The 18,895-nt window shown below is 45.7% G+C and overlaps 1 protein-coding gene across 3 annotated transcripts in view; it reads left to right on the plus strand.

Moving 5' to 3' along the window:
- The first annotated feature begins 725 nt into the window (after nt 1–725).
- TOM1L2 (target of myb1 like 2 membrane trafficking protein) overlaps nt 726–18,895 on the plus strand; it is a 55,507-nt gene continuing 37,337 nt past the window's right edge. For all 3 annotated transcript variants that reach the window (XM_054080475.1, XM_054080477.1, XM_054080478.1), the window contains exon 1: nt 726–823. In XM_054080475.1, the coding sequence (XP_053936450.1) occupies nt 772–823 (52 nt within the window). In that variant the 5' untranslated portion in view covers nt 726–771. The remainder of the gene's footprint in view (nt 824–18,895) is intronic.

Below are 18,895 nucleotides of genomic sequence, written 5' to 3' on the forward strand. Positions count from 1 at the left end.
GGCCTGGACTCCTGCCTCCCCCCCATGCCCTCTCCAGGTCCAGACCCCAGCCCTCTCCAGGCCCAGACCGAAGCCCCCAAAGCCCTGAAGGCCCAGGAGGGCCCGGGGAGGGGACCCTGCCTGTGCCTGCCAGGGTGGCTGTGACCCAGGCTGGCTGCCTCCTTCCACCCAGGTCCCTCTTGGCCTGGCCCCCAGCCTCCTCGACACCCCCAGCCCCTCCAGGCCTGGCCTCCATCCCCTTCCTCCCCTATCCCAGGTCCCCAGGCTCCAGCCCAGTCTCACCCTGCAACCTCGGCCCCCGTTGCTAAGGACGCCCAGGCGCATTGCTAGGGGAAGCCACGTGACAAGCCCACCGCCAATGGCCATGGGGTGGGCGGGAAGGCTGGCTGCAAATCAGAGCGCGAGAAATCCGTGTCAGCCAATCAGCGCCCCCGCCGTGCCCCAGGGGCAGGACGAGGCGAGCCTGATTGACGTTCCCACTACCCAATAGCATTACAGACTGCGTTGACCGCTGACCAATGGTAACGGTGTCCCCCGCTGTCAATCAATTGGTGGGCGGGACCACAGCGGGGGCGGACCCGCGCATTGACAGTGATGAGCACGTCCTTTAGCCAATGGTATCGCAGGACTTCGCAGAGCTGCCCAATCGAGTGCAAGAGGGCGGGGCCACGCTCGGCAGCGCGGGCTGTGATTGGTTCTCGCGGCTGCCAATCAGGGCGCGGCACGGGCGGTGCGGGGAGGGCCTGGGGCGCTGTTTGTTGTCATCCCAAGATGGAGTTTCTGCTGGGGAACCCGTTCAGCACCCCAGTGGGGCAGAGCCTCGGTACGGCGGGGGCTGCGGGGACCCTGGGGGTTATGGGGGGCTCTGGGATTTAGTGGAGGGTTCTGGGGGTTAATGTGGGGCTCTGGGATTAATGGGGAGCTCTGGGGTTATGGGGTGCACTGGGGTTAATAGGGGATCCTGGGGTTTAGTGGAGGGCTCCAGGGGTTAGTGGGGGGCTCTAGAGATAAATGGGGCCCTAGGCCTGATGGGGGGCGGGTTGGAGGTTAATAAGGGGCTCTGAGGGTTGTGGGGGTTTCTAGGGGTTAATGGGGAGCTCTGGGATTTAGTGGGGGGCTCTGGGGGTTAATGGGGGATTCTGGGGGTTATGAGGGGCTCTGGGATTTAATGGGGGGCTCTGGGGTTGGTGAGGGGGGTGTGTGTGTGTGTGAGGTGTGTCTGTGAGAGCCCTCAGGGGCTGTGGGGTTTACTGGAGATCTCTGGGGTTGTGAAGGGCTCTGGAGGTGCTGTGGGGGTGGTGAGCTCTCTATGGGGCTGGTGGGTGCTCTGGAGGAACAGGAGAGACTCTGGGGGTAGCAGGGGTTTCAGAGCTGAGGGCTGTGGAGGTGATGGAGGCTTTTGAAGCTGGTAGGTGCTTGTAGACCCTAGTAGGTGTCTCTGGGGGTCAGTAGGTGGAGGACTCTGTGGGCTGCAGAGGGCCGTGGAAGTATGGGAGTATCGCACAGGCTGTTTGCCACAAGGAAAGATTGACTCCACTTCAAGATGGTGGATGAGTGAAAGAAAGTTGTTGCGTCCTCCAGTCCCTTCTCCTGCCTGTGAGCACTTTGTCACAGAACAGCCCTGTTGTTCAGCCGCCTTTTCCTCAAAGTGTTGATACCGCTCTGGACCTGTACATCTGCAGGCAGTGTGATGTGGTTTAGAGGTACAAGGACGTGCTCCGTTTTCAGCCCAGAGCTTGAATTGTGGTTTTACTAATGCTTTGGTGACATTAGGCAGGTTATTTTGACTGTGCTTTCACTGTGTGGCCTGCCAAGGCCTTCCTGGATTGCTGTGTCTTCTCCCTCCCACAGGCATGTTGGCTTTCAACTGTGGTCAATCTGGTTTCGGTCTGGGTTGCCACAGCCAGGGCTGCAGAGGAAACCCGGGCGCCACTTCTGCTGAGTTTGATAACTTGCCCTCAGCTCAATGGGCTGTCATTGCCTCCTGCTTTCTTCTCTTAGGCCTTAAGGAAATACAAGATCTCTCACATTACGATGGGAAAGGACAACAGCTCGGGTTCCTGCAGTGTGGGGCACTGGTGTGTGGTCCCAGAAGCCTAGGTAGTGTTCCGTAGAGTGCACTCATGCTTGCGTTCTTCTCCAGTGAAACCATGCTCTTGGCTTCCTTGATTTGTTTCATAAGCAGCAGTAATTCTCACGCCTTATTTGGGGTTACCTATAGGGTAAAGTACAGCTACGCCTAGTCTAGTCTGTAGCTAATCTACATCAATGCATGGAATGACGGAAGCCTTGTGTCTTTGGAAATTAAAGTTTGAAGTTTGCAGAGTGGCTGGTTGTGGCCTCAAACCCCAGAAGTTCCTTTAAAGGACATGCAGAGCCCCTTGTTGAGGTAAAAGGCCCTTAAGTCTCACACTGTGCTTTGAAAATGGCTGGACTCTTGCTTTGTCAGACTGTGTGGAGCATATGTATAGCTTGCTGTTTTTCTTTAGCCATCTGGGGTGTTTATTTCTTCTACTTAGGGAGAGAAGTGCTCAGAGTTGAAGGATAATAACGAGAATGGTGGAAGTTAAACATGATTTTAAAGTGAATTTGCTTTGTTGTGTTTGGCCATCTGACCACATCTGCTGGGACAGCTGGCTGCTTTGCTGCCTGGACAAGCTTCTGAAATGTTAGGGGAAGGCAATAATTTCTCATCTATTAATTGTCAGATTCTTTTAGTGTCAGTAAGTGGTTTAAAGGGGCTTCCTTAAGGCTTAAGAATTGTTTGGAGCATAAGAAGGCTAGAAAAGTAGAATTTATGCTGCCTTTCTGACTCTGGGTCTCTTACGTGCCCTCACTCTCTTCGAATGAGCAGTTGCTGCCAACTTCAAGGCTTCAAGCACAAAACTGTGAGGGAGCTGCTTTCATCAGCTGAGGTCAGGTGCGTGTGAGGGGCTTGTAATGCAACTTCCCTTAATGCAAAATTCAGCGTGCATTAAGAATGTTTTTTCATGCATACATAGCTGCAGGTTTTATTTTGGAAGAAAAAACTGTTCTGCCTCTCCCATCACTGCCAGCTATTCCTTTGTGAGACAACAACGAAACAAAAGCATGCCTTGTTCTAAGACGGTGCTATTTGCCCAGTGTTTCCACAGTTTGTTTTTTCAATAAGCTTGTGGAATATAATTTTCACTTATGTTTCTCTTCGTTCTTTAAAGGAAACTGAATGACTTTTTGTTTCTGTTTAAACATATTGTGTTGAACACAGTTGTGATGTTTTCAAGCAAGGCCTAACACTCACCATAAGGGAGAAGCGCAGAAAATCCTGTAGGTCCATCAGCGCACCAAGAACGTGTGTTCTCTGCCAGGAAATAGCAGTGGTTCATGTGAATCATAGAATCATTTCGTTGGAAAAGACCTTTGAGATCATTGAGTCCAGTCAGGCAGTTGTAGACAGTGATGAGGTCTCCCCTCAGCCTCCTTTTTTCGAGGCTAAACAGTCCCAGGTCCCTCAGCTGCTTCTCATAACCCTGTTCTCCAGCCCCTTCACCGTCTTCATTGCCCTTCTCTGAGACCCACTCCAGCCCCTCAGTGTCCTTCTTGTAGTGAGAGGCCCAAAGTGAAGATTTAATTAGAGCCAGACATTGTCTTCAGATAAATGCCAGCTCTGAAAGAACACCAGTGTCAGAGAAGGTTTGGGGAGAGCTGAGAGAAATCATATGAGGGATTTTCTCTTTTCTCCTTCTCTTTATCTGGATCATGTCTGAAGCCAGACAGGCTTTTTATGTTAACTCTTTTGCTTAATGTAGGAAAGTAACGCTAGGATGAGCTCAGAGGATTTGTAATGGAGATGGATAGAGTCTCCTGCATCTCAAGTGCCAGTTTAAATGGGTGCTGGGTTCCTCGTCGCTGAAAGCTACCTGATTTTTGGACTGGCTTGTATGAGTGACCTCCACTGGTTTTCCAGTGGTCCCATAACAAAACTGTGTAAAATAGCACTGTGGCTACTAATTGCAAACCTCTCTGGAAATATGATAGAGTGGGCACTTAGGGGGCTGTTCAGAAGAATACCTCTGACCAGAGAGGAGGAAGAATCCAGGAAGATGTGTGGTAAAATGAGGAAGGCAGGATGCTTGCTGTTGGGAGAGGGGCTGGCCTAGGGGAAAAGCTGCAATTTACAGTAGCGGGGATTTGCCTTGAGATCCAACATCCTGCCATAAATTGTGTTTTTATTGTTCTTTGTTAAAGGGAGCCATCTTTAAAGTGTCACCATTCTATTCAAGGTTATGAGAACAAATACCCTTACCGCAGGTTAGCGAAAACATCTTAGATGATCAAAGCTGATTGAATTACAAGAATGTGGTGTACCGGTGACTTTTTCTGCTCATTCTGCTTATTTAGAAAAGGCTATGTGGCTTCCACATGAGGACGCAGGAAAACCAGACACGTTTTGTAGTGCTTTTATCCTCTGGAGAGTGTTTATTTGTTTAAATCCAGACCAAGTCTTGCTGCTGGCCTCCCCCAGCTCCCTCGGTTGTGAAGGGCTGGATCAGGGCAGTGAGGTATGAAATGGGCTCCGCACGGGGCAATGGATGGGAGCGGTGGGGTCTGTTTGGGTAAGGGCTCTGGTCAGGGCTCAGTACTGCTGAACTCAGCTGATCCTGCTTGACTCGCAGCCAAAGACCTCCAGGGAGAGAGGTCCAGCACCCAAATTAAATGCACAGAGACCCAAAAGTTAATTTTTAACGATGCAGAAGGAATTCAGGGGCCTTGCATGGCTGGGAGCGTTGGTCAGGCAGTGCTGGTTTGCATCCCTGGTCCCTGTTGATGAAGGGAGGTTTGAATAAGGGTTGTGGATCCAGGCACTTGCCTTGGAGTCTGTTTTTGGAGGAGGAACACTAAGGTGATTTAATACAGAGTATTGTTGAAGGAGGCTACAAAAACAAGTTTTCAGCAAAAGATGCGGAGGCACTTTATTGAAGGAACAGTAAGGCAGACAGCTTTTCAATTGATTTTTATCGAAGCACTTGCAGTTTCCATTCAAGGCTGCTAAATTGATAATAAATACACTGGCCAGAGTCTGTTTCCAAGGCTGCTGTTTTGTTCCCCCTCTCTTTTTTTTTAATGAGAAAATGCCTCCGGTTGGGAGGCATATAAACACCTTTTTATTGTTCTTGTCCGCATACACAATTTGCCTAAGTTCCCTTCAAAGTGAACTTGCTACTTTGCTGTAAGGAAAACACTTTTTTTGGAGAGAAACCTTTTCCCAGTGCCAGAAGGCAGTCTTTAAAGGGCACACCGTAATCCTAGGATCTGGTACCAATAAAATGACGTGTTTGCAGCGTGCTGTTGGAGTCTGACTCATCTCTCTTTTCATTAATTGCATTATAATAAAATAAAAACTCCTTTGCATTTCCCCATAACCACTGAAGTGTCATGCCCTGCTCTAAGGGAAGCTTTTCTCACTACAAGGCAGCACTAACTTTTCTTGCTGTCAGATTCCCACAGCTTATGCTATATTAAAAAGATGAATTTTGTCTTTCCATGCAGAGAAAAGGATACAAGGAGTACTTTCTTCAGAGTCCAAGTACTTTTAGAGGTACTCCTGTAGTTGCTCGGTTGTTAAAAATATACCCCACACTATTTTATACAGAAGCGTGTGAGGCGTGCGAAAGAGAGTCTGATAAAATGCTTTTAGTTTTTTAAGATTATTTGGATCTGCTTCCCTTTCATGACAATGGATTATGTTGTAAGGAAAATCTCCATGAAATATGGAAATGGGTATCTTTGCTTTTAGAGGAGCAAATAAATACTGAGTCATGAATCTGGCAACTTGGAGGAACTACATACATGTGTGGAGCTGGATAATTAGTGTAATACCATTTAATACTAGGTTTCTAAGGCTGGATTTATTTTATAGGCACAAAAGCAGATTGTAGTTCATGAAGGTATTATAGCATATATTTTTGAGTAATGCAGTTTTATCTCTTCCAGCGCAGCACAGTTCGATGTATATTCCATATGCTTCTAATATGAATTTATGTGAGAGAGGTTGCAGCGTGAGGACAACCTCGTTCCTGTTGATGCTGCTCTGTTCACGCACTCGGCAGATTTTTAAACTGCCTGTTTAAAATATGCTTGACTATAAACACAGACAGCAAATCCTCACGGACCCTTCCAATGGATTTCATGTTATATCCAGAACAATTTTCACCAAAAAAAAGCAGTACTGTGTTTTTTCTTAGTTGAATTAAGACCAGTTTTGAATTAGTCAAACTCTCCTTTGATTTCCTAAGCTACATTGGGTTTTTAATTGACCATTCTTTGAAGGTGAGCAAGGCATTTGCCATTATTATCCTCACTGATAATGGTCATGAGGGAACACCAGCAGTATTTTCAGGAGCTGATTTTTCATGGGACTTGGCCTGGCACAGCAGGACTGGTGTTCAGGGCTGGCCTGGTGATCTCTTCCCTCGCCTGGTGTTTCCTATTTGACTCTGGGGTACATAACTACACACTGTGTTTCAGTTTCAGAATTTGTGCTATCCATTGGTGATAAAAAGCATTAATGTTTGGAGAACACAGAGGAGAAAGCAAAGTTTTAAGAGCCCAAGATGTTAGGAAGTGACCCGAGAGGCCAGCCTGCAGAACACTGTTCTCTCCCCGTGTCTGGTGTGACAGTTCTGCACACATTAGCCAGAACTCTAGAGTTCCTTCTCTCAGTTGCACCTGCCCAGGAGTTACTAGTTTTCTACCTAAAAGAAACTTGTTGCCGAGTATAAAAATCCTGTCTAGGAGAGACAGGCTTTTTATGTGCTTAGTCATTCTGCTGACAGCTCTCCCCAATGGGATTGCTCATTTATTTCTGTTATCGTCAATGGGAAAGAGCTCTTAAAATTGATGATTCTTAAGCATAAAAGATGCTGATCTAAAGCCTGGTCTCTCTTCCCTTAGGAGCAGGTTCTCTGTTACAGGTAAACATGTCTTTACCTAACTCACGGAGCCAGATCTTCCAATCTGTAGGTGCTCTTCCCGTTGCTCAAGAAGGGGAGATGCAAATAATTTAACCAGTCTGCTATCAGCAGCACTGTCTTTCAATTTAAATATATGCTCTGTGATTGTTCTGTACCAGCCAGAGTTATAAGGTGGGTTCCAATAAGGTAGAAACTCATTTCAAATCAAAGATTAGGGAGGAAGATGAACTTGTGTATTTATCTCCCCTGTCTGTGTTTGGGCAATGCCTGGCACACCTCTGTGCAGGCTGTTTACTCATGCTTTTGTATCTCTGAGTTGACAGAAACCCTTTGGCAGTTTAGTGTTTGCAAGGCGATACTAGGGAGCATCAGGAGACTCAAAACCAAGTAGGTATTCAGGAGAAACCTGTTGGAGATTTTGGTGGGCTGGTAAGCGTGCTTGTTTGTTGAGAGGGAGCCAGTCTGTTCCCCAGCTTGTCCTCGGAAGCCTTCTGGGTTAGATTACTTTGGGAAGGAATTCTCTGTTCAAATTCAGATCAAAAGAAGCGTACACAAAGTGAAGGCACAGAGTGGTGTCATAAATTGTGTGTGAACCCCATGATCTTAGCAGAGCGTTGGATTCTTAAGGCGAGAAAGACTTTATTGCATCCCAAATGTGGTGAGGAATGTTGAGGATATTGTTAACTCGGACATGTTGTATCCTTGGTATTTTTGTGGTCTTCATCTGTTGCAAAAAGTGTGAGCAGCTTTGTATTTGACCTAAATAACAAAAATATCACATTTCTTGCATAGCTGATTAAATGCAGAAAAAGCCCCTTTTTAAAATCTGGTATTTAGTGACTTTTTAAACTCTAGTTTTTGTCTCAAATAGAGTTTTCTGTATTTATTTTCCCTTTGAAAGGAAATGGATATCCTTCCTTACCTGTACACACGGAAAGCTATCTTGAGCTGATTAAATAAATTGCAAGCTTCTGCAGCTTTGCCAGCAGATTCTGGAAGGTCTTTGTGCTGTACTAGACCCATAGGCTAGCGGTATTCCACATTTCCCCACCACTCTGTCTTCTCAGACTAACACACACATCCATGTGTTTTAACAGAGGCATTTTCCTTAACCTGTGATAATCAGATACTTACAGAAAATACAGATATTTTTCCCAGACATCCTGTAAGGCTTTAATTAGTAGTTCTGTCCAAAAAGTCAAGCCTGAAGTAAGTTTTTGACTGAGGTGATCCAGAGATGAGATAATTTATTGTAACTCTTCCTTCCAAAACAGCTTCCATTGCAGTTAATAGAATCATAAGATTGGAAAAGACCTCTAAGATCGTCCAGTCCAACTGTCAGCCCAACCCCACCTTGCCAACTAAATGTTGGTGTAAGGGATGTCTGTTGGGCCCAGCCCAAACCTTTCTCCCTCTTTATATGATGCCATCGAGAACCTTAACTCCTCAGCGTTCACCAGAAAGTTCACCAGCGTCTTAAGGAATTTAACCAGTTAATTGGTTCCTAATTTAAGACTAGGGAGAAAACATGCAAACTTTACTGGAATATTTCATCTGGAGTGAATGTTGAAAGCGGTCTCCATGTATTACCTGACCACTGTCTGGTGTTCTGAGCGGCCGGTATGGGGTATAGATGTGATAATAAGAGGATTGACAGGGAGGTTTCCTTATCTTATGTTTAAGCTCTTGTAATAAATAGGTTGTTTTTTCATTATCTTTGAGCTGCCCTTTCTCTACTGAGTTTTGGTTCTAATTAGAAGGGTATTTCAGTGAAAAGAGCGATCTCAGACCTTTGTGAAATTCTCTGCTAGTACAAATAATGCTAAATCTGAAATCACTTATTAGACAAGAAGTTGTTATGGCAACTATAAGATGGTTGGCTAATCAGAGAGTGAGATCAGTTTTTATTTACAAGCATAATGAGCAATTAAGTTTGAGCAGCTGTCAGACTTGGAAAGTGATTAAAGTTCAGCAAACAACCCGAATGGGTCAGCGTTCAGTTCTGGTGGTTTTCTGACACTGCTGCTTGATCGTGTTTGTGTTTTACCTGCTATAATTAAAACTGCCTTTGAAATCCCCATCGATGCCAGTGTCTTGGAGCCAGCAAGTAATGAAAAATTCCTCTTCCAGCCACGTTCCTTAATGGGTCTTGGCCTTCGGTCGTGCTGAAGGTAATGGGGTATTTCACATGTAGCATCCCTTAAAGCAAACCTTAGTTTGCATGCTGGCTGGCAGCATCATCTCCAAGCTGTTGGTCGTCACCAGGAGAGAGCTGAAACAGTGCAGTCTTGCTCGGGCAAGCTCTGCACCTCTGAAAGGCAGTCTTTCATAAAAGGCATCATTATGTTCTTGTTGGTTGCTTAGGAAGCTGCTGCTTGGCTCTGGGGAAGAATGTGCGCAGTGTGCGTGAACATAAAACCCAAAAGGAGTCGAGAAAGCTTTGATTCACCTAGAAATATAATGGAACGCCTTGGAGAGGGTAACCTCAGCCGGAGCTCGTGAAGCCACCAGCAAGCAGGGCTAGTGCCATTGCTGGTACTTGTTGCTTTCCCAAGCAGGAGCAGTGACACTAACATGTATAAATGTCACACTGCCAAAAGGCTTCAATAGGCTTCATATTTGTTATTCGGTACTCGTGACTTCTCCTGTGTTGTTCATTAACGAGCTGTAAGCAGCAAAGACCCAGAGAGCTGGTTCTCTGTACATTCCAGAAGATCATATATGTTCGCTCTGGAAAAGTTACCTTCCCATCCATGCTCTGTGGATTTCAGAACGCACTGGATCAGCCCTTTTCATCTGCAAGGATTTGCTTCTCTGCTGCACATGGTAAATAAGCTGAGCTGTTTGTATGACACGCTCAAAATCTGTGTTCTCATTGGAATCTGAACTGTCCAAGGACCAGTGTAGTTATTTTCCAGACCTGTGCTGCAGTCCCCTGGTACATCTACTTTGTTTGTAATTTTACGGCACTAATAGTGTTGTGTAATATAGGGATTGCAGTGGAATGTGAAGTGGATTGGGACAGTTCCTGCCTTACAAAACTTACAAGGTTGTATGACTGGATAACAGAAGCTCGTGAATGGGGACTTATAGGGAAATTAAAATGATGGTCTCAGAAGTAGGCATTTGCATACTCGATCTAAACTTCTGGTATTTCTATTTTCTCTGTATCAGGCTTTTCCAGGCTTACCTAAAGCAGCAGCATGTGAGAATCGGGGCTGTAGAAATGGAGCAGGATTTTTAATAGGGTTATTAGAGACCAAGAAATCTGCATTTCTCAGCCTGCACACGGTGGAATTGCACGCATGTCTTGTTATTGTTGCCTGATTTCCACTCAGGTTTCCTGAGAAGATCACTTGGAAGTGTTTAGCCGCTAAGCTTTTGCAGGCGTAGCAAGCTCGGTTTGTTGGAATGGGCAGCTGGCAGTGAAGCCCTTCAATGACAGCAGCCTTGGCAAAAGTGGTTCCTATTCCCTCGTAGAAGAGGAGCCAGCTCTCCCCTCTTCCTGTGGTGAAAACGTTTAGTGTGTTCCAGACGCTGATCTTCAAGCTGCGGAGGCATTGGAGAGTTTGGATGGGATCAGAGCTAGCTGCCTCTTGCACAGGCCTGCTGTCATCTCGTAGAGCAGTGTGAGGGAGGACCGCAAAATGGAAAAGCAAACGGAAGCATTTCACACTAGAAAACGTGAGCTGTCAGCCCTTGAAAGCTGCAGGCTCCCGACTGTCTCGTTCCCTTCTGCATTGAGATAATGGTTTTCCAGCAGACGTAGCTCTCGCCTTCATGATTGTAGATGAATAGGAGAGCTGGGTGTGGGAACGTGCACACGGAATAGTCTACTGGAAGACTTAGATTCTTCCGTTCATGACACACTTTAATTATCATACACGAACATTTCCTTACAAATCTCCTGTAGCATGCGGCAGTGAAGGAATAAACTTGTTCTTGTAACTGCTTTCTTTGTAGGAATGAAAGATTTTTGCCTTTTCCCCCCCTTCGCTAAGTGTAATTGGTGTTTTTGGTTTATTTTAAGCATGTGAGAATGTGGGCAATTGACTTTAGGAGTAACCTGTAAAAAAAGTAATATAAATAATACCAATGTGGGAGCCTGATGGATTATCTTTGCCTCACAGTTTGTTTGCAGCAAACAACATGTTGTGAGTGAGTGGGTGGGAGGGGGAGCTTTAAATATACGGGGATGAGGTTTTAGAGTTTGCAGCTGATGTGGATTAAAAATTCTTGCAACATTTCATCCATGAAAGGCAATTAGTTTTGTTTTATGAATATGAAAAGCACGTAGCTTGTAAGTACTGGAGTGAAGTCCCAAGTGAGTTATTAGAACTTGCTTTACTCATGTAGTACAAAATTAGCCATCAAGAGCTGATAGATTTCAAATATAGCTCACTGACACGCTGATCATCCGTAACTTTTCATAAAGGTGTTTTTTTAGTCTCACCTGGAATCGCTGGGTGCTGGTGGGGTCCTGCGCGGCGCAGGCAGTCACAGGTAGGGCCCCTTGCTGCTCTTGACATGGCTTGCAACGTTCTGTGCAGCTGGGATATCGGGTTGTAATGCAACTCTGTCTGCAGTTCTGGATGGTAAAACTGCACGTGCATCTGCTGAATATTACCTTCTCTCTGGTAGTATCTTACCACTAGGTATTATCTTACTGGTCAAAGACATTCTTCTGCTTTTCATTATGGTATGGGTTTTCTGCTTTTTGGGAGATCTTTTAAAAAGCCATTTGCAACAGTTTATTTAAGGAACTGTCATAGCAGTGTTCTGTGTGACTTAGAAACAACAAACCCACTGTAATACAGCCTTTTGGCGTACTTGATTACAAAGAAGTTGAGAAATCAGTAGTTACTGTAAGGTTTGTAAATTAAGGCTGACAAAACAAATGGAGTCTACTCAGTTTGGGGATTTTTTTTAGCAGTTGTTTTTTGGCACTTGGACAAATCCACGTATATTAGGCCTGTGTTTAAGAGCTTCTTTGGAATTTTGGGTTTGTCTCTGCGAATCACAGAATCACTAGTTTGGAAAAGTCCTTTGAGATCATCAATTCCAGCTATACCTGTCCACTACTAAATCAGTTGTCTTTCTGGTGAGAAAAGCTCTGCTACTGAGGGGTGTTTGGAAAAAGATTGTTTGTTCAGCTGCTTCAGCTAGTTTCTTCCTCTGGGATATTTTTGGGTGGAGGAAAGCCCAAAACTCAGCTATTAAGAAGTTTTGTGTTTCTGGTGTGGTGAACAGATGTTATTCATCCAGTGTGTCAGTGTTTTAATGCCTGAGATGCTCAGTTAAGGAACTGGTAGCCCCAGTTAAAGAACAAGGCAGTCGTCCCCCCGAGTCATAAGAATTCCTTGGAGAAATTAAAACAATATAAAAACACTTTGGCAAGTAGGAAGCAGCAATCCAAGTTCTGTCTATGGAAATGACTAAATGTCAGTGTGATTTGGTGTACAGTGCCGGCTGTGGTCAGAGGAGGAGATTTGGGTCACCATCCTAACGCAGTGACCTGTTTAAACAGCGCTGTGCTGATAAGTTCTCCCGTATGGAGTCGTATGAACAAGTCATAGCAGTTGCAGTCTGATTCAGAAAAGGCAAATCCATGGGAGAATAGTTTGTCACCTGGAAGATTTTCGTTTTGCTTTCACGTCTCTCATCTAGACAAGAATGATGGCCACGGAGTGTAATAATGTTGGGGTGCTGGAAGTGGTGCCCAGTAGATCACGGGCAAGCCATCATCTCCACCGATGCAACAGTGCGGGGGGACGGTCTGTCATGAGATGTGACATGTCAGAAAGGAACATTGATTTGTCGCTCCCCTGCGGTAAATCACACGGTAAACATCTCCACTCAAATCCCTTAAAATCAATTCGTACAGGACATATATTCTAAAACTGCTTTGACATTTCTGATTGAAGGCTTTAGCATGTTGACTTCTGATGCGAGCAGGGCCTTGTTTGTCACCTTAAAGCAGCACCGGGCTTTGAATATCATGGGTTTGCCGTGAGGTGGGGATCCGGCCAAGGTCACTGCTGAAAGAGGTGAAGAAACCTGTGGCGCAGGCTGAGTTTTAGGGAAAGGCGCCTCTGAATCATGCAAATGGCTTGATGAGCCGCAGCCGCTGCCGTGTGACCTAGCTCTGAAGGACAGCTATTTACAGTACACCGGTCGACACACTGGCTTTAATGAGTGTGCCATGTATCGGAGGAAGGCGGGGTTTTGTGCTTTGTTTTTAAAGCTGTGTAGAATGAAGAAGTCAGAGGGATTTCACGTTGTTTTAAAGGAGCAGTAGTCTGTTTCTGCCATCTGTTTTGAAAGAGAGTAGCTTCAATACATGTCATTCAGCGGAGCATGCTGTCAGCAGCACCAGTTTCTGCTGAAGGGGGAACTTCAGTGAGAAGATTGGTAATGAAAGTCTTTATTGTGTAGAAACCCCCCATGCTGCTTGGGATCCAGATTCCAAAAGCTTTTAAGGGTCATGACTAAACCATTATTTGTGCCTGAGATGGAACGACATCTGAGTACAGGAACCACCTGGGCTGGGTTGCCCTGTCGGGCCATTTCCTTACAATACAATAGATTTTACAACATGCTTATGCTCTGAGACCTACAAGACGTGATAAACTAAGTGAGTTAGGCTGATCTGCTCTCTTGCCTACTCTGGTATCATTGTAAGGATTTCTGTTTCAGTTTTCTTTTTGTTCAGGGGAAACTCTGGTCTGAGTATGACAGCGAAGTCTCCTTTGTTGTACAGCTGTTAATATTTAATATGTATTAATCCATTCACCTTGCTTTTTTTCTGAAACTGCTGCGCAGCTCTGCTTGGTTCATCAGCTAAGATTTCCAGCTTCCAAGGAGCTGAATTTGCAAAGACGTCGGGTAGTGTGTTTTCCATAGTGTCACAGGGATGTTGTGGCATAACTGTGAATACCGCGTGGTCTTTAAAAAGGCACAGTAATTGCGTGTTATGTGATTGCAGGTAAGTGTGATCTGGAAGGCACCTTGGAATAAGCTTGGCAGCTTCAAAAAGGAGAAAACCTGGAAGTTAACTGGAGAAAATGATGGTCCTCAGTTTACTGCTGTGCCTCAAACAGCATTTGAGCTAAATACTCATGATTGCACATATGCATGCCCACAGATTCTCTTGTTATTTTAACATAATCTCCACAGTCATTCTAAATTCTGGTTATTCATTTATTCAGCCTCAGAAACTTTGGAAAACAGTGAGTGGAGGATAGATGGCTTCATCCCAAAGAGTCTCGATGTCAGCATAGCTAAAATCAACTGAAAAATCCCAGCAGCCGAAGCGGATGGCCAGTGCTTCAGCAGTGCTACCCAAAGCACGTTTCTCTGTAATGCCTTGTGGTTCAGATTGAGCCCGTTTGTTCTAGCTGACTGGCTTTTTCTTTGGAAGTGTGAAGCTCAGCATTTTCAGAGCAGTGTGAAATAAGGAATGTAGAAAAAGGGCTTGGAGCAGTGAGGTGGCTAATTGAAAAACGCAATTGGAGCTGTGCTTTCTAACAAAGGAACTGGCAGGGTTTTATGAGTAAGTCACTTCAGAGTTGAGTTTTGATCTTGAATTTTGAATGAGTCACATTTATTTTTTATTAGCAGGGTTTTGATACAAAGGAAAAACCCTCCTGTGGTTACCATACTGTCTAAGTGCACGTGATTCTTCCTAAAAGTGAATGCGGAGAAAGCAAGAATAGACTGTTAGGTCCAGGAGTATCCAAGTGTTATTCCAGTGTCTCTGTCTTCTGAGGGAGATGTCTTGAACTCAGCAGCCATGTGAATGCTGAGGATCTTCAGTCTTACCTTCGTTGTGCCTAGACAGCTGAGATATGTTTCTGTGGCCCCTGCATGGTCTTTCTCTGGGTCTTATTGATGGTGCTGTGCAGGTCATGGAGTCAGAAAACATAATGGTGGTTTAAAGCAAAACACTTCTATGAGCTACAGCTCAGAGGGAGGGAGGTGGTACCGTCTTGGTCAGTAGCTTATCTTCCCTTGTGAGTTATTGCTGTCGTGAGTTTTGCGTTGTCTTGCAAAACTCTTTGGTTTTGCCCCTGGAAGACCTTTTTCCATTATCTAAAAGCATTTTACCTTTGAACTCAGCTGATAGCCTTTGCTTCTGAGAGAGCTCTGCTGAGCCCAAGGGAGGGGGACCAGCAGGATGGAAGGGAGAGCCTGCTGATACTGTGTGGCTTCTTCTGCTCCCTGTCACACATTATGCAGAGTGAAATATAACACATCTGACTGTTTGATTTGCTAACTTCAGTGTTGGAGCACAGCTGGTAGGCAGGTGGACTGTTAAGAGGCAAGGCGAAGATCTAAGATCCACAATCTTATAAACTTCCAAGCAAAAAAAAAACCCTCATGTTTTATGCTGCTTGAACACCAAACACTGTTGAAGGGGAGAAATGTGGGATCGGAGCTCTCTTGCTTTTGGATCGCTCTAGTATCGTGCATTGGTGTGCGTGCTGCTGGCATAAACAGGAGAGTTTTTGTGCGTAATTCTTCCTGAACGTATGAATCAAGAGTCTCTGAAGCAATGTTTGGAGAAGTCCCAAGAGAGATAATGGATTTCTGTGAACACAAAGATCTGTTCATTCACGAGATTCTGATGTTCAGTCAGGCTAGTGCAGTTCTCCCGTTTTCATTTGATGGGAATTCTGGCCAGTGCTGCATTTAACTTCCACTTTCGGCTTTTCTTCCAAGAACTTTAAGCAGCACCAGTGACTTGTTGTTACTTATAGATAGACCTTTTGGGGAGATTTTTACCCTGGTTGTCCCTGCTGTCATCATTCAGCTACGGTCATAGAATCATAGAATGGTTTGGGTTAGAAGGGACCTTAAAGCCTATCCAGTTCCACCCCCTGTCCTGGGCAGAGACACCTCCCTCTGGATCAGGTTGCTCCAAGCTCCATCCAGCCTGGCCTGGAACACCTCCAGGGATGGGGCAGCCACAGCTTCTCTAGGCAACCTATGCCAGTACCTCCCCACCCTCACAGGAACGCATTTCTTCCGAAAATCTAATCCCGATGTCTTCTTTCAGCTTAAAACTGTTCCCTCTCACCCTGTCCCTGCACTTCCTGATAAAGAGCCCTTCCCCAGCTTTCCTGGAGCCCCTCTCCGTCCTGGAAGCTGCTCTAGGGTCTCTCTGGAGCCTTCTCTTCTCCAGGGTGAACAACCCCAACTCTCTCAGCCTGTCTCTGTGTGGGAGGTGCTCCAGCCCTCTACTCATCTTCATGGCCTCCTCTGGACTCGCTCCAACAGATCCATGTCCCTAAAACAGTAGAAGTTCTCCATGCCTCAAGCGGACTGCATTTCAGTCTCAGCTGTGTAAGATCGCATGTGGTGTGTGAATTAAATAGCATCCAGACTTCAGCTTGTGCAGTCACAGGCCTGATGAAAACCTTCTGGCAGTCTCCATCAGCAGTTCAATAGGATGGTCAGTGACGAGCATTGGAAAGGCGAAACAGGGAAGGCTGAGGAGTTCTGTTTATCTCAACCATGTGTGAACAAAGTCAAATATTAAGTGTCATCAACAATGAACGGTAGCTTTGAAGTGAAAGCGGTAGGACTGGGAAGGGCTGTGGGAGCAGCTCCTCGAGGACTACTAGTGTTCGCGTTTCTTTGTTGGGTGACTTTTGAGCAGGGTTCAAGATGGGTGGTAAAAGTTCTGGGTTTTTTCCTGCCTTTAAAAGAGCATTCCTGTCCTGCCCTGCCCAGCCTGTTTATTATGTGGTGGTTACATGGGCGTCTCTGACGTGATTTCCTTGTGGCAAGATCTCTGTGGTCGGAGCAGGTTGCTTGGAAGGAGGCTTGGCTGGGTGCGTGTGCAGTGGGACTGTTTACACTGAAATCTTCAGGCTACTGAGCAGTGCCTTCTTGATGCCTTAAAGTGTACGTGATTTCATTGCAAGCAGGGAAATGCTGATATTGCCATTTGGCAGAGCATGGAGGTGTGGCCACAAGAGTTGGCTCTCAGAGGGAAGGTGTGAATGAAAAAATAGCACCACCTTTTCTCCTTTTCTTTGCAGCCTAGAGACAAGCTAATGCTTGCGTGTGCGGATACAGAGCCCGGAATCTGCAGCGTGTCAGGCGTGGGGGGCCAGATTGTCTTTCCTTCTACCAGAACATTTATGCTTTAATTTGGGAAAGGTGGTGGGAACCGAGAGCATCTTGTTTCTGAGGGAGACTCTCCCTGGCTGTCTCCTGTCTCTGTGTGAGACACTGGCTCCCGGTGCCCGCTGCAGTGACAAACCCAGCAATAACACAGCGCTGGGAGCTGCTCTCGGGTCTGTAGAGCTGCGCAAGGCACCCTTGGCACCCGGGCTGGGAGCCGCCAGCCCCTTTGGTTATGCAATTAAACTGTACCATGAACTCTTGGGTTCAGCGAGGGGAGAGCCAGGAGGCACCTCCTACTCATTGCCTCTTTCCTTGTCTAATTTAACATTTCTTAGTCACTATGGAATCCTTCAGTCATGCTCCAGAGTCGTCGTGTGAACTGGTGCCATTTAGATGCCTTTTAATGAGCTTGAAAGAGGTTGAGGTGACTTTTTAAAAGGGTATTTGCATGCCATTCCCTCACAGCTCTGCGATTGTTTCTCAAATCTGTTTAATCTTGTCAGTCGTAGCTCTTGTTTGAGGAAGAGCCTCAGAGATGTGTACAGCTTCCAATAAGTCCAGTAAATACTGAGCAGATCATGGGGTATTTTGAATGTACTGCATTTTTGGATATGTCGGGCAGAGATTCTCTTATGGATAAGTGCAGGCAGAGCTGTTTCAGCAGAAATCCAGAACTGCAACCTGCTGCGTTGTGGTTCTGGAAGAGCTCTTCAGGCTTTCAGCTCATTGCAGTGGAACACTGTTCTTCAAACAAATCACACGCGAGCTCACGGGCCTTCTCTGCAGCCGCTCAACTCCTCTCTAACAGTCGAGAGAGCACTGCAGCAGCAAATCTGGGTCACCCGCCCTACAAAGGACAAACGACTACAGATGACAAGTGCTTGTGTGCTCTCTGTTGCTGAAGAAGAGGCTAAATTAGCTTCCAGCTCTTATTCGAATTAAAAATTACCCAAGGGGAAAAGAACCGATTCTCAGAAAGACAACTGTTACGTCTTAAACCCACACAGTCTCATTCACATTCAATGAAAGAACGGAAATGCTAAAATAAAAAAGGGGTAACCAAACTTGGTGGGAGAAAAAGGATTTGGGTTTCCCCAGTGTCTCCCAGAGGGAAATAGGAGGGAGGTTATTAGGGATGCCAGACGAGTATTCCTGTGCCACCCTCCATACCGTGCCACAGCAGCACCTCTGCACTCTGCTGTCTCCAAAATACTGCATTTTTTAGCTGTGGAGTGGTGCCGTATGCATATTTTGTCACAATAAACCTTAACTAAATGAGTCTTACAAGACCAGTGAGCGAACTGGCTGCCAGCGCAGATTTGTGCGGGATCAGCATTCTCCATAAGCATTTATAAAAAGTTATAGCAGAACCAGAGAGCATGAATGTTGCAAAGTCGCTGCCTGATGCCAAATGCTGTCAAGAACACAAATTTGTTAATCTAGTTTTAGATGAAGAAGACAAATCATACACCCAGATTAAGGAATACCCTCTATTTAAAGTGTGATCTCTCATTTTGCGGCACTGTGCTTATAAATCCTTTGCAGCTTTGGAGATCGCCTTCTCTAGCAGAGCAACTGTAGTGGATTTTTTTATATCTCTGAATATTATGGAGTTTTCTCTAATGTTAAGTAAAATGTTTTCCTAAGCAACAAGGACTTTATGGAGGTGAAGGCAGATCACGTTCTATAACAATAAAGCCTTATGTACAGTACAAGAACAAAATACAACTGCAGAAATGATTGTTGCAAGTTGCTGTGTTCAGAGATAAATTCCTGTATACCAGAAAACATTAAACAGCTCGGCCTGT

The sequence above is a fragment of the Cuculus canorus genome, chromosome 15, assembly GCF_017976375.1.
Source record: "Cuculus canorus isolate bCucCan1 chromosome 15, bCucCan1.pri, whole genome shotgun sequence".
Lineage (NCBI taxonomy): Eukaryota > Metazoa > Chordata > Aves > Cuculiformes > Cuculidae > Cuculus > Cuculus canorus.